We start from the raw sequence: 15,595 nt of genomic DNA on the forward strand, positions 1-15,595 counted from the left end.
GCAGCCTTTCTCCCACCTGTTTAAAGAGTTTCCTCAGTCCGTTTGGGCCAACCGTCGTTGGCTTCAAAATCCCAAGGTTTCCCTTCTTCCTCATTGCCTCTGCAGGGCAACTTTCCAACCTCTCTGGGTCTCCAGACGAAGCGAAATCAGACTAGGAAACTGGAGCTCCGATTTCTTTCATCCATGTCGCCATGACACCCGGGGTGAACTCCTATTGTGTCTTTTAAATTATGATTTATCACTAGCATTTTGGTGAACCAGTAATTGAAATTTACTTAATAAACCATGGTTTTAAAAAATAATAGTTAACATGTGAATACAGTCTTACTACTTTATGGATTTAATAATCTATTTTCTCAAATAACTCATTCCAGTTATGTGCTTAATTTTTGAGCTGCCCAATAAGACTGGGTTGATTTAATCTTATATAGGGGTTGGACTTATTTTTATATATACAGTATATGCAGGAATATATTCTGAATTAGTAAATATCTGAACTTTTCAATTTACCTGACTGAGTTACTTGAAAAACAATCTCTACATCTTGCTAACATTTACTAAAATTTCAGAATGTATTTTTTTTCCTTAAATGATGTTGATTTTAAACATGTAAATTAGCTATCTAAATATTTAGATAAATACATGCTCTTGGTCATAAGGAATCTTTTTCTTGTCAAGTGATTATTTAAGAAATTGTGACTTTTACTGTATTCAAACTTCAACTTCCTGGAATAATTGGTGGAAATACAAATTAAATAGGGCTGTTCTACTCAATGCAGGTTTCAGGATTTTGATCTGTAGAATGTTTTTTTGGATGAAGGAGGACAGTGAGAAAAACATCTGGTTTGTTCACCAATAAGCTTTGTTCTAATGTAACTAATTTTCCGCATAATGACATGCTATTGCATTCAACAGTTCATTCTTGGACTACCATTTTGCTTCCTTTTGGAAACATCCTTAATCCCCAAGTGACCACAGATAGTCCTCAATTTACAACCTTTAATGTAGTGACCGTTCAAAGTTACAACAGCACTGAAAAAAGTGACATGATCATTTTTTCACACTTACGACTGATGCAGCATTCCCCACAGTCACATGGTCCAAATTGGGACGCTTAGCAAATAGCATGTATTTATGGCGGTTGAAGTGTCCTGGGGTCTTGCGATAACCTACATGGGGCTGCCCTTGAGATCCACTCGGAAGCTTCAACTGGTGCAAAGTGCAGCGGCACGGACACTCTTGGGAGCCTCCCGATACTCCCATATCACACCTCTCCTCCGTGCGCTGCACTGGCTTCCAGTTGCCTTCCGTGTGAAGTTCAAGGTGCTAACAATGACATACAAAGCCCTACATGGCATGGGTCCGGACTACCTACGGGAGCACCTTCTGCCAATGTCAGCACCCCACCGTCCTGTGCGCTCCCACAGAGAGGGCCTCCTCAGGGTGCCACCGCTCAAGGAATGTCGGCTGGTGGCCCCCAGGGGGAGGGCATTCTCAGTGGGTGCGCCAGCCCTCTGGAACAGCTTGCCAACCGAAATCCGGATGGCCCCCGACCTCCGCACCTTCCGGCGCGACTTAAAAACTTACCTGTTCCAGCAGTCCGGCCTGGCCTGATAGCTCTAATTGGGGTCCCAGTTTGTTTTTACTATTGTTTTTTCACTATTGTTCAATCCGTATACCTACCTTATTCTGTACACCGCCCCGAGTCCCTCGGGAGAAGGGCGGTTTATAAAAACAAATAAATAAATAAATAAAATAAATAAAACCTTCTGCATCATTCTGACTAGCAAAGTCAGGGAGGAAGTATAATTCATTTAACAACCATGTCACTAATTTAGCAATTGCAATGATTCACTTAACAAAGGGGGAGGAAAGGTCATAAAACGGGGCAAAACTCACTTAACAACTGTCTTGCTTAGCAACGGAAATTTCGGGCTTAATTGTGGTCATAAGTTGAGGACTACCTGTAATGAATTCACTAGGCTAAGTATTTTCTACATACTTTGAATTTATGAGCTCTAGGAACTTTTAAAAATAAATGCTGCCGTTTTCTAAAAGCAGTATTTAACATTACTAAAATTAAAGAAACACGCTTTCCAAGACATAGCTATATATTTTTCTGCTTGATTTATTTTTCTTTTTATAGTCAGCAAAACCATACGGTAATCCTGAAGTATATAGGTGATGGAATGGATGCAATATTTTTCAGTCACAGCAACTTTAAGATGTATGGACTTCAATTCCACAGTTCCCCAGCTCTCACTGAGATTAAAAAAAACACCAGACTAGAGAATTTATCTAAAAGGCACATGCATTGTTTGGGACTACTGCTAGAAATCCACAATCGGCTGATTTTTTCCAGTTGGAGAGAGTCAGATTTTTCTTTGCAACATAACGAAGCATTTGGAAGAAGTTTTATTCATATTAAACCTTGCTTCCAGTACACAGTTGGAAGCAATAATGCAAGATACAGCCAGAATAATGAAAACGATTCCGATCTGAATATAGTCATTAAAAGCAGCTTAAAAAATACCTAGAGATTGCAAATTCTCTTTACAGTAAGCTTTTGCAGATATCCCAGCAATATTAATCCATTACTCTTTGATTGACTTTTGATTAAATTGAGCAAGATATTGAACAAAAACTGGGTTTGAGGTATTTGAGCGTTTTCCTCAGGAAAATTAAGAGAGGTGTGGGAAAGTGTTTCAAACTCGTTCTCTTTACAGTAAGCTTTTGCAGATATCCCAGCAATATTAATCCATTACTCTTTGATTGACTTTTGATTAAATTGAGCAAGATATTGAACAAAAAACTGGGTTTGAGGTATTTGAGCGTTTTCCTCAGGAAAATTAAGGGAGGTGTGGGAAAGTGTTTCAAACTCGTTCTCCCAAGCCTTGGAGTAGGGTGTTGTGGGCACCTGTGTATGCTTAAGGTTTATCCTTTATTTCTCCTTCTGTATGTACACGACCTGTTCTTCTATTCTATTATTTCCTCCTTTTTAAAGGCTAAGTTGCCAAGTGGGATGGTGCCTAAATTATATAAATTAAAGTAAATAAATAAATAGAAGCGGAGAGAGCGATTCCTGCTTCTGTGCTGCTTCTGTTTCAGCTTCTCTATTTTTAATCATCGGGAAATGCTCTTCATATTTTTACAACATTAGGAACAACTGCTCAGCCACCGGCTGTTCTAGTGCTTGGGAACTGAGATGTTTGGATGGATGCGTGTGTTCTAACCCGCCTTGCCTACCCTACAAGGTTCCATCCAAAAAAGGTGCCGGAACTCCGTTCTGAGCGTTCTATGACAAAAAAAGGCCTGGTTCTAACTGTTTTGCACAGACGTGCCATTTGTTCTGCAGATGTGCTTTCAGTTGCCTCGGAAGCAAAATGCTCAGCTGGGTAGCTCTCAATATATTTGGGAATCAGAACTTTCTATCAGCAAGATGCTGGTTTCGTTCCCTGCGGTTTTTGCTGACATGTTCATGATACATCATGGAGGGCAACTCCACATGGATTCTGTCATACCATTGAGGGGGTTCTATGATTTTTTTAAAAAAAATGCATAAGGATTAACTGGAAAACATTCCTTAAACTCATGCTGTGAGCCCACAGGAAGAGTGAATGTAACTAAAACTTGCTTGCCAGTTCCTGATTCAAAAGAGGTCAAGATTAAACTATACCAGATAAATGCACAGGTATTGAACAAGTGGTACCTGGCTGAATGAGAGGGTTCTTGGAGTCCTAGTGGACAATCATTTAAATATGAGCCAGCAGTGTGCTGCAGCTGCCAAAAAAAAAAAAATAAATGCCAACACTCTTGGCTGCATTAACAGAGGGTAGAATCAAGATTGTACCAGTTTATAATGCCTTGTTAAGGCCATACTTGGAATATTGCATTCTGTTTTGGTCGCCATGATACAAAAAAAGACGTTGAGACTTTAAAAAGACTGCAGATACAGTAGATGATTTTGTATCAATCTATAAATCCTTCCATTCCCTACCATCCTGTCAAAGCTGAAGAAGCTTCTTGGATGAGAAGCGAAATGTCTTCAAAGTAAAACAAGAAAGTCCAGTTACCTTCGGGGCAAGAAACACTGTTGTGATCAAATAAATAGAACAAGGTGGTAGTGCAAAAAAAAAAAAAACACCAACAACTGCTGTTGGGTTCATATATCACACTAAAATATCTTTTCTCAAATTCTTCCAGGTGTGAGTTCTGGGAATTGAAGTCCACCTGTCTGGAAATTGCCCAGGTTGAGAAGCATGGCACTAATTCACAACCAACACTTTGGATTAGTCAAATTAGCCAGATTTGAAATGGTTTATTATTTGACCCTATTATTTTATAGTGGCATTGGTATGTGTATGGTGATAATCACTGGTGGGTGTGACCAAGTGATCAAATCTATCTCCATTTTACATATGTGCAATGTCACTTAAAAAAGAGAGACATGTTGATCACCCAGCTGTGTCTGCCATGTTACAGTCAATACCTATCACAGGGGATGATCCTAGTTATATCAGGACACGAATTAAGGATGGGATCTGTGCCCATTGGTAGCTAAGTTTTCTTCTTCAAAACTCTATGGAATTATTTTTTGTGCACATACTTTCTTGCCTAACTGCAGTACCTTTAAACAAATGTAAAGCATGCCACCTGTGCAATGTTTGTTTGTTTTCTGGGTGTGGATTCTAATATAGTCAGAAGAATACCATCCTCACTCCGAAGGAATGGTAGTCAGGGTCTATGAGAATTCGCTGTGGCCAACTCGCCACAGGAAAACTCGTTGCTGGACAAAAGTTACACTAATAACAAAGAAATGGCGGAGTAGAATCATTAAAGAAAGGATGCAAAAGGAGGGACAGAATGAAATGTAATTGACAAAAATTAAAATATTTTTAAAATTTATTTTAAATAATTAAATAGAATTGTTACATTGTTTTGCAGTGAGTTGTCCCATGGCAAGTTGGCTGTGGCGAGTTGGCCATGGCGAGTTGGCCGTAACAAATTGGTTGTGGCAAGTTGTCCCATTCCCTGGTGTTCTGTACCAGCCTGCTACCGGCCCTGCAGATAAGGCAGGGACAACCCCTTTTACAAGAAGGCAAGAGGCTGGAACTAAGCCTGCCAAATTTATTAACATAAAAACATAAACAGAGCAAAGAGAGCAAACACGAACCATGAAACAGGAACTATTCAAGCGGTTGCCTTCAGCAAACCAGCCCTCCCACGCATTCCCCTTTTATACAGTTCAGGGAGTGGCTTCTCTCTGCCTCCTTCCGAGGTGCCCCATTGCCTTCCTCTGTTTACTCCTGATTGACTGCCTCCTGCGTCGGGCGTCCTTGAACAGGGCCAGCTGTGGGTCATCTTCATCCACGCTGTCAGGCTCACACAGCTGGGTCTGCGTCGTGACCAGGTGGGAGGGGCCTGGCTGAGGGCTCTCATCAGCAAGCTCTCCAACCTCCTCAGCAAGCTCTCCAACACCCCCTCCTCTTCCTCTGAGTCGTCCGACCCAAATGCCGAACCCACAGGCTGACCCTGAATCACAGCACCTGGTAGTGGTGGTGGTGGTGCCACCAGCAGCTTTGGGAGAACCACAAGTTTAGCAGATAATAAAACAAAAGAAACATTAAAGAAAAAGAATTCTAGGGTGTGGAAGGGTCAGAAATAGCGTAGCAAAGACTGACTTTCCTTAAGAAGAAAGGAACACTGAGTAAAAATCGAAGAATGCCAGGGAAAAATAGAAGATAAAGAGTGGAAGTAGAATAGAATAGCATCTTGAATGAGGCAGCCTGGAATACTGTTGAAAGAATTAAAAGTTTTGTTTTGATACTTATCTCCTCCTCCTCCTCCTTCTCCTCCTCCTCCTCCTCCTCCTCCTCCTCCTCCTCCTCCTCCTCCTCCTCCTCACTATTATTTGCAGAAAAGGATTGTTCGCTGGAATAAAGATGAAGATGAAGAGAAAAGCAGACAAGGGATTAGTCATTGCAAACAAGGGAGCAACGGGTAAGCCTATCTAGTTTGAGATGATGTCATCTAATATCCAAATATTGCAGGGCAATTGCTTCCTTGAGACATCGGGTTTTATGTGCATAGTAAAGAGCATGATAACATGCTACCTTTGTCCAGGAAAACCTGAACTCTGAACTTAGGTCTCTTTTAAAGGGAAGATTTTTCAAGCATCAATAGCACAAGGTCAATAGATTATTATTTTTTGTTTGTGAGTTACAAGGTTGGTGCCATTTTCCATGCTGATTCACTATTGTCTAGAGCAGGAGATTTGAAAACTCAGAGCCTTCATTTATTATTTATTTATTTCCTTTTATTATTTTTTATCAATAATTCAAGGTGGCAAACATAAACTGTACTCTTTCCTCCAGCTATATTCCCCACTACGACAACCCTGTGAGGTGGGTTGAGCTGACAGAGAGTGACTGGCTTCAAGTCACCCAGCCGCCTTTCATGACTAAGGCAGGATTAGAACTCACAGGCTTCTGCCTTCTAGCCTGGTGCCTCAACCACTAGACCAAATTGGTTCTCAGTTGAGACTCTTCTCACCCATTGAGAAGATTTGCTTAGAGCATTTCTCCAATGCAGAGAAATTTCTAGAGCAGGGGTCACCAACCCCGGTCGGTGGAGCAGTAGTGGGCGTTGGCATGCCAGCAACCAATCCGCACAAACAAGGAAAGCCCCATCCTTGGGATGCAGGCAGCACACAAAACCACACATTCTCTGGTCTGTGGAAAAACCTTTCTCCACAGAAGCGGTCCCTGGTGTCCAAAAGGTTGGGGACCTCTGTTCTAGAGCATTTCTCTAGTGAAGAGGTAGGGAACTATGGGCCCTTTATGACTTGTGGACTTCAACTCCCAGAATTCCTGAGTCAGATGGTTGGCTCAGGAATTCTGGGAGTTGAAGTCCACAAGTCATAAAAGGGGCATAGTTTCCTAACCCCCTGCTCTAGTGGATTAGCAGAGTTTTAGATCAGAGGTGGATAAATATGTGATGGCTTGAGACTTTAATTAACATTTTTGGATGTCCAGAAACCACAATGGTCAAGATATGGATGCAAAATCCAGAAATCTTTAGACCTTTAAAGGGAAGAGAAAGAACAAAAGGGTTTGGCTTTTTGCTTAGAATATTAAACCTATTTTAGGGCCTACTACACTATTGAGCATTGCTTACCCAAAATGGCAGGAAATTTTTAACTTTTAGCAGCTTTGATCAGAGAAGATTCTCATAATTTGAAACAAATCAACTTTCTTGGCCACATAAGTTATAATGGATTATTGCTTTAAATCTCAAAGGTCCTCACTACATTTATCTACCTGTTTTTTTCTTCTTTGGGGATTTGTATTTTAGGGAGAGGAAGGAGAAAACTAATGTACAGTTATAAATCTAAACCAAAGCTAGCCATCAAGAGGCCTGATTAACTTGTCCACAATTTCCAATTTCCCTTTTAATTATGAGCAGATAAATAAGCAAAACGTCACACAGCACTTCATTATTAACCTTGTTAGGCAGGCATTTCAAACAAAGTAATGAAGTAGAATTCATATTATCAAAGCAACATTATATTGGATTAGAGTTCCAGTAGGATAGTCCATATACGTATTAGGTAGTCCTCGACTTCTGATCACAACTGAGCCCAAAATTTCCATTGCTAAGCAACACAGTTGTTAAGTGAGTTTTGCCCCATTTTACATCCTTTCTTGACACAGTTGTTAAGTGAATCACTGCAGTTGTTAACTTGATAACCCGGGTGTTAAGTGAACCTGGCTTCCCCATCGATTTTGCTTGTCAGAATATCGCAAAAGGAGATTACGTGAACACACACACACACATATATATATAAGATATATATATATCTTTCTTCCACAGAGGAGCAGATATCTGAACATTTACAGCATGCAGTTGTGAGTGGTCAAGATGGTGAACTAGAAGATATGCTGAATGATGAATCTGACTCCATCTGTAACTCTGGAGTTTCAGCGTCTTGGAGTAAAAGGTATATAGGTCAAAAAAAAAAATCTTTTCCCTTGCTAAATACTCCTGTCTCTTGTTGATCTAGCCAAAGACTGGAAACCATGGAATTTGTCACTTTTCTCCATCATCTGGCATTAACCCTTAGCAGGTTGAGAGTTGGAGTGCTTAAGTGTAAAACCAATATGCTTAAGTGGAAGCTCTTTGCGGATAATGACATGGAGGAGGAGGCAGAATCTATGTCAACAAAATGTTGCCATCTGAAGGCAAACTTGCATCAGATGAAAAAGTGGGAAGGAATAGTTCAACAATCGTGATTTAACCTTTAATCTTGTCTATTGAAAGCAAGTTGCTGACTTGGGTCAAAAATTGAATCCACCTTCTAGGTCCATGTGACAGTTGAAGCTACAAAGTACACGAACAGCGGCATTTTTCATATATGTGAGACTGATAGTTATATTTGATATCATGTAAGAACTCTTGTCAGTTTGGCAAGCAGGCGACCTCAACATTCCCAGTGTTATATCCTGCTCTTTGGGCTGATAACAGTGTCTTTGTGGTTAATATTTAAACATAAAGCAAATTTTGAATAAGTGACTATGGCTGTGCGATTGGTACAAATTGAGTTCCAAAAAGGTGCTTTTCAGCACATATGGGCATGAACGCAGCACCTGCCTGCTTTCCTGGAAAAGATGCAGCTGCTTTAAGGAGTTACAGAGGCTATGCTTGCATTCCCAGATTCCCACATACTTCCAACGTATTTCCAAACTATTGTCCAGTTCTACAGATGTCCTAGCTCAGGGATCCCCAAACCCCAGCAGCAGCCTATGGCCTGCCAGGAACTGGGCCGCGCAAGGGAGCGAAGCCCCATCTGTGCATGTGCAGGATCCAGGCAGCATGTGAAACCACATAGCCCTGGTCCATGGAAAAAACACCCTCCACAGAAACAGTTACTGGAAAGGTTGGGGGCTGCTATCCTAGCAAAATATTGGGAAGACCCGTCACCATTGTTATGGCCAATGAATGGGGAAGAATGGAAAGTATTCCCTTGTCAGAAAAGTATTCTCTTAAGAGTAACTGAGCAGACAGGGATGAACATTACTCAAAGCTTCTGAGTAAGGCAGATAGTTTATTCATTCATTCATTCATCTGGGTATCCAAGGCACATCTCAGGATACTAAAGAAAGGAAATCTACATTGATCATGTGCTGTCCAATTGTTGTCAATTTTTTAGCAACTACGAAGATAAATCTTGTCCAGGATAATTTGTCCTCAACATAGTCTCTCAAGGTCTCCAACAGTGTACCAGTTGCTACTATTATTTAGTCTATTCACCAGAAGCACAGGTAAATGCATATATTCCCAACAGACTCTTCCATTTCAGGCGAATCAACGTTGCAGATAGTCCTTGACTTATGATCACAATGGGGCCCAAAATTTCCATTGTTAAGCAAGACTGTTGTTAAGTGAGTTACACTTCAGAACCAACCCACAGTCTATTACAGCCACATGGCATTACTGTGTGGCACACCAGCCAACTAAAGCCTCCAAAACCTCTTAGGTAAGCCAAAAGGCCCAGTAGACCAAGAAGAAAAAAACAAAGACATCTACAACATACTACGTAAGGACGATAACAGCTACTCTGTAGGACAGTCAGGCAGAAGACTATCAGAGCACATCCATGAACACCAACTAGTAGTCAGAAAACACCATGCAAGCTCCTAAATCTCATCACACATGGACAGACTCAACTGTCTTCAACTGTGAAATTGTGACCGTCCTAGATCAGGCTAAATCCAAAAATACTAAGGAGTTCCAGAAATTTGGCATTCACCAAAATCAGCCATCAATAAATGCATAAAAACAAACCATATTTGCACACTCCAAAGAGACAATAAAAAGCGAATAAGGAAACAAAAAGACCAGAGCACATTATCTCTAGCAGCCAACACCCAGATAAGCAGGAATTAATACCCAGCAATCAATCAAGCAGTAAACAATGCCCTAATCAAGGAATTACCAAGGAAAAAAAACACACATTCCCAACAACAAAGTGCTCTATTTAAACAGGCTGCAAATTCCACTCTGATGTTACTTAATTGGGTAATGAATTACCTGCATGCAAACAACCAAGTTCAGAGAGTACCAAGGCTGCAACCCTGAGCTACATATATATATTCACTTCTATGGGAATTTTTACTTGGATGACGTACGTTCAGAATGTCCATGATATTTTCAAAAAATCATCTCTTTTCCATTATCCCATTCAGTACTGTGCTGAATGCAAGTATCACTAACCTACTAATTCCTACTTTCATATATACCCACAATGGCATAGATGACACCAATTTATAATTTTTCAACATGCATTTTAGCTTTTCCATCCATAATTAAACCTTTCTGTTTTCTCAGTTGATATGGGAGGGAGGTAGGGAGGGAAGGAAGGAAGGAAGGAAGGAAGGAAGGAAGGAAGGAAGGAAGGAAGGAAGGAAGGAAACATTTTTCTAGTTTTCCATGAAGGTCTGATTTATAAAACATTTTAGCCTAGAATAGTATGTTATGCAAACTCAGTCACTGCAGATTTCACATATGAAAATATACTAAACACTCATTCTAAGACAGTGAAATGTTTGGGCTGCCTGGTTTTAAAAACAGAAATCCTTCTAGCATTTGGCTGCTAGAATGGATGCTACTAGAAAAAGACTAACAGAGCACTCTATTGTTTGTCTTTCATAGTAAATCATGTTGAGGATGATGGTGCCTTTAATACAGAAGGTCATCTAGATGCACCATGTATAGTAGTGATTGATTGCCATTTTCTCCAAAGCTGATTAAAATTCTCCAACTGACTGAACATAGGACTTTTTGGATGCTGAAACCTGACATTATTATGAAATGATGGTTTCTCTCCAATGTTGTATAACATATGCAGCCATCAAACCTCATAATTGCTGGTATTATTTAATGCCCTGTACATCAGGCTCCCAAGGGTTCAGAAAGAGGTTGTTCCTAACTCTTTAGGGAATGAACTTGAAAACATAGTTTTGACTTTGGCTTGGCATTTTGAGTGAACTGAACATTACGCTTTTTGCTATACACGAACCAAGCCAAATTTGGTTCTCCTAACAACCTTTCTTAGAAGAATATATGTGAATCAGGGCCATAAGTGCTTTAATTCTGAAACTTGGATCATTGCCTATGTTCTAAAAGTTCTCTGAATAACTTGCAATTTTAAGTAAGCCCTCTGTCTAAATATGGAAATGGGCAACTTAAATCATATTAGACTTGTTAACCATGTAAAGTGTAGCTTCTGAAGACTGACTCCTGTCATTATCTTCTGAAATGGAAACAGAGCCAAGCTGCAGTTGAAGATCCATGAATCGGAAATGAAAACGCAGAATTATCAGGTAAAGTACAAATTGATGCCCAGTGCCTTTGGTCAAGGACCTGAACATCCTTTTCGATTTTGTAGGAGAAGGAATGGCAGAACCTTGGGGGGGGGAGTGAAAAAGAGGGATTGGCCTAGAATCCCTACGTAGCTACAAAGAAACTAAGCCTAAACCCCTTGAGTGCTGTTGACCTTTATCTAACTCTGACCAGATACAGAGTGTTAGTTGAGAAGATTCCTGCGCATAGGCTTTCAGCAATAAAGCAGCCCAATTGAACCTTCGCATGTGCACCTGGTCTTTCCTGCCTGACAGATTCTGAGTCAAATTTGCATTGCATTCTTGCAGATTGCCATAACCATCATCGAAGCACGGCAGCTCGTTGGAGAGAATATAGATCCGGTGGTGATTATAGAAATTGGGGATGAAAAGAAGCAGACTACAGTCAAAGAAGGAACCAATACACCGTTTTATAATGAAGTATGTAAACTGAGCTGAGTGGTTAGAAAACACAGATGTCCCAGCTGGTTTGCTTTTTGGTTTTTTTTTGTATTTTTAGTAAAATGAATAAGATGGTTAAAAGGCCAGCTGTGTCACCCGTTGGAGGGTTTTTCCCCATTTGGGGGTATACGTACCTACATTAGAGTGATATGGGGAAGAATACATCTGTAAGTGAGTCTGGAATTATGGTTGTAAGTCATGTCAGTCATTAAGCAGGTCACCATGTGACCATACTTGATTTTATGAATTTTTTTACAATTGTTGTTAAGCAAACACCTTGGTCGTTAAGCAAAGACTGCAGTCATTAAGTGCATCTATTATCTACAATAGGCATTTTTTTTTGGCAGAAATTAGAATGAAAGACCAGTTTCCAGCAAAAAAGGTCATATGTGACCATGGGGATGGGGAGTAGCGCTCCAAACTTTAAATCTGGATTGTACAAAGCTCTGGGAAGGTACACTGTAATTTTGAACGACACTAAGCAGACGGTTATAAGTTGAGGACTACCTGCACATTCTAAGATATCTTGCAAATGAACATGTAGCTTAAGCATGCTATGAATGTTTGTTGGAGTTGCCTAGTAGTTTCACTAAACTTTAGTTCCCAGATTTTTTTCCTTTAGGAGAAGGACTTATAATTTAATTTAGGGTTCAAGTGAAAAATATATATCAGGAATCAGAAATCAATTCTGCAATTATTATGATTCAAAGCTGATAACAATACAAAATTGCCTCTCAAATGGATGAGAAACACAGTGATGGAGAAGTTGAAATTATTATTTTTCCTTTTATGTTATTCTTTCATGTTACCCTTTGCTGGAAAATTTAAAGATATGAGCTCTAAAGATACTCTTCTAAATTCTGTTATACTTATTGTTTGGGTTTTTTTTTCCTTCTCAGTATTTTCTCTTTGATTTCATTGGGCCTCAAGTTCATCTGTTTGACAAAATTATCAACATCTCTGTAAGTATATATACATCTTGGGCAGACAATTACTGTAATTTGTTGTTTAAAAATCTAAGGAACAAACTTGGTTGTGTAGGAGAGAGATGGCTTGTACTTGTAAAAATTAAAAACTGACTGGATGACTTTATGTTAATAAGAGGCTTATGCATTTTTGAACACAGCCTCTTTAACTTTATTTCTAATTGGAACAATCTATTTTCTTCTCAGATTTATTTTCTGTTGGGTTCCTGTATTTTACGTATATTATGCATTTAAATCAGCATTTAAATTTGGGCTGTCAAGGTCAGGCCCACTTTATAGGAAATAAGACAACTTCACAACCAACATCCAAAATTTATGCCTCTTCCTGACATGGACACTGTTGTAACTAATTTGTTTGCACAATCAAAGGGACTGGAGCTGTTAACTGATTGATTGATTGATTCTACTGCACTGATAGAAAATATGAACAATCCGATTCCTTTTAGTGGTCCCTGTGTCATGGAATCAGGAGTGTCTGCAGGGTGCAGTCAAAAAGCCACAATGATGAGATCAAAGCTCTGCCTATTGTTGATGTAACAAATGGATGGCACTTTGATTGCACCAACACAGATATCATTGTGACTTTTTTGACCATGTTCTATCCTGCAGACACTTCTGCACAGAATGAATTACGGCAATGGATTAAAATGACAAGAAAGGGTAAAATGCAGAGGGATATGCAGGATTAAAAGCTCCCGCCAAAATAAAAGAAGAGTTGAATTATATTAATTATGAACAAAATTTCCAAGTCTCCCAGTATCTTGTTATTTCTTCATATCTGTGGAACATGTTGCACCAAATTTGCTATTTTAAAAAATGTTTGTATTTAAAGATATATCCATTTGGATAGATATTTCCCCAAGCACCTTTTTATTTGGAGATATTTTATATGTGGTTTTTACAGTCATTTTTTCCAAAATAGAGTGCAATTTATACATTAATTTTATGGATACTTGGATATTTGGACAGACTTTTTCCTAATTACTAATTGACCCTAATTGAATGGCATTGAGATTTTTTTTAAAAAAAAATTCAACTGTTTTGTTTCTACAATTGCCTGGAAAATATGAAATTAGTTAAATTCAAATTCAGTTTATTTTCTGTCATCCCTATACTATAGAATGATTAACAGACAGGCCCAAGAATATTTATTCCAAAGGTAAATAACTGCTCTGGTTCTTCTGCCTTTGGAAAGTTTAAATGTCAGAGAAGGAACATTTCTGGAGTATAAACTTTCATATAATAAAAATGTTTATACTCCAGAAATGTAACTTCTGTGGTTAAAGTTGCTTTAGTGATTAAGGTAGCATATTAGATAATAATAATAATAATAATAATAATAATAATAATAATAATAATAATAATAATAATAATAAGTTGGAAGGGACCTTGGAGGTCATCTAGTCCAACCCCCTGCTAAGGCAGGAAACTCTATACCATTTCAGACAGATAAACAGATCAGAGAGAGAGAGAGAGAGAGAGAGAGAGAGAGAGAGAGAGAGAGAGAGAGAGAGAGAGATAGGTAGGTGGACAAACATTTTACATGTCTTCCTTGGCAGGTTATGCATAACAAACTTATAAGAAGTGTATTGATTGGCTCCTTCAAAGTAGATTTGGGAACCGTTTACAACGAACCAGGTAAGCAAGCTACTTTCAGCAATTTCTCTTTTTGTTAAACAGTTTTTTTCTCCTTAACTTGTTGGACCTTGAGGCTAATTCACTTAACTTGCAATTAAAACAAAAAGCAAGCAGACCAATCCACTTCTGGATTGTGTAGATATTGCATATTTACTGCCCATATTGAATCATCTATATTAAGGTTACCCCTGAGAGTGGACAAATTTGGATCACAACTTCTGCTGTGTTAGAAGTTTGAAAATTGGCACCAACCTGATGTAAGAAAGGACAAGATCCAGAGGCAGAATATTTGAATACATTGCCATTAACCTAAAGGTGATCATAATCCTTCAGAAATAGAATTACAAAGATTGCTTTCATCGAGCTGGAGTTCATAAACAAGATTTAATATTATTTCTTGACTTCTGGGGGTGATATGTGAATTGAAGATGTCTCCGTGAAAGTGGAGGCAATGACTGCAGTAAAGATCAAGAAACCGGTGAATACTGTACACTGCTTCAAATCTCTCCCGGATAATGGTAAAACAGGAGATCGCCCACATGTGGTCCGGATGACTTCTCTTGGAGAGAAAGCCACAGGACAGTGATTTTCCATGGAATTGAGTGCCTCTTGCAACCTTTTAAAAACACAAAATTCTCAAGTCACGCTTTCTAATTGCTTGTAGGAATTGCTTAATAACTATGTTAAAGCTATTAGTATTTATCTTCAAATCTGAATAATAGATTAATTATAAGCTTAAGTACTTACCAAATTTGAAATAAACAGCTAAAGTCTAAACAAAATTTTGATGCAAGAAAGTTATAAATGGGTTAAAAATCCAGATAAATTTGGAACATTGACTTTACTGATAAGATTTTATATTTAGAAATAAATAGCTTCTGATGGGAAACAGACGTCTTTTGGCTGTGTTAGATTAATTATTTTATGATTTTTTTTTAGAAAGTAGACACTAAATGGGACTAACAATTCTAAGCTGGAGCAAAAATCGCAAGCCTGTTGTTGATGCTGGGGACTTACACAATGACCCAAAATGTTTCAACTTCAGAAATGTTAAAAGAGATCATTGAACAATGGAGTTAGTGACTACAGTACCAACACTTGTCAGTAATG

The 15,595-nt window shown here is 38.9% G+C and overlaps 1 protein-coding gene across 3 annotated transcripts in view; it reads left to right on the top strand.

Moving 5' to 3' along the window:
• FER1L6 (fer-1 like family member 6) overlaps nucleotides 1-15,595 on the top strand; it is a 102,856-nt gene that overhangs the window by 7,168 nt on the left and 80,093 nt on the right. For all 3 annotated transcript variants that reach the window (XM_083360546.1, XM_083360548.1, XM_083360547.1), the window contains 6 exons: nucleotides 5,918-6,000; nucleotides 7,873-7,999; nucleotides 11,327-11,381; nucleotides 11,709-11,840; nucleotides 12,761-12,823; nucleotides 14,407-14,485. In XM_083360546.1, the coding sequence (XP_083216672.1) occupies nucleotides 5,918-6,000; nucleotides 7,873-7,999; nucleotides 11,327-11,381; nucleotides 11,709-11,840; nucleotides 12,761-12,823; nucleotides 14,407-14,485 (539 nt within the window). The remainder of the gene's footprint in view (nucleotides 1-5,917; nucleotides 6,001-7,872; nucleotides 8,000-11,326; nucleotides 11,382-11,708; nucleotides 11,841-12,760; nucleotides 12,824-14,406; nucleotides 14,486-15,595) is intronic.

The sequence above is a fragment of the Vipera ursinii genome (genome assembly GCF_947247035.1).
Source record: "Vipera ursinii genome assembly, chromosome: 3".
NCBI lineage: Eukaryota > Metazoa > Chordata > Lepidosauria > Squamata > Viperidae > Vipera > Vipera ursinii.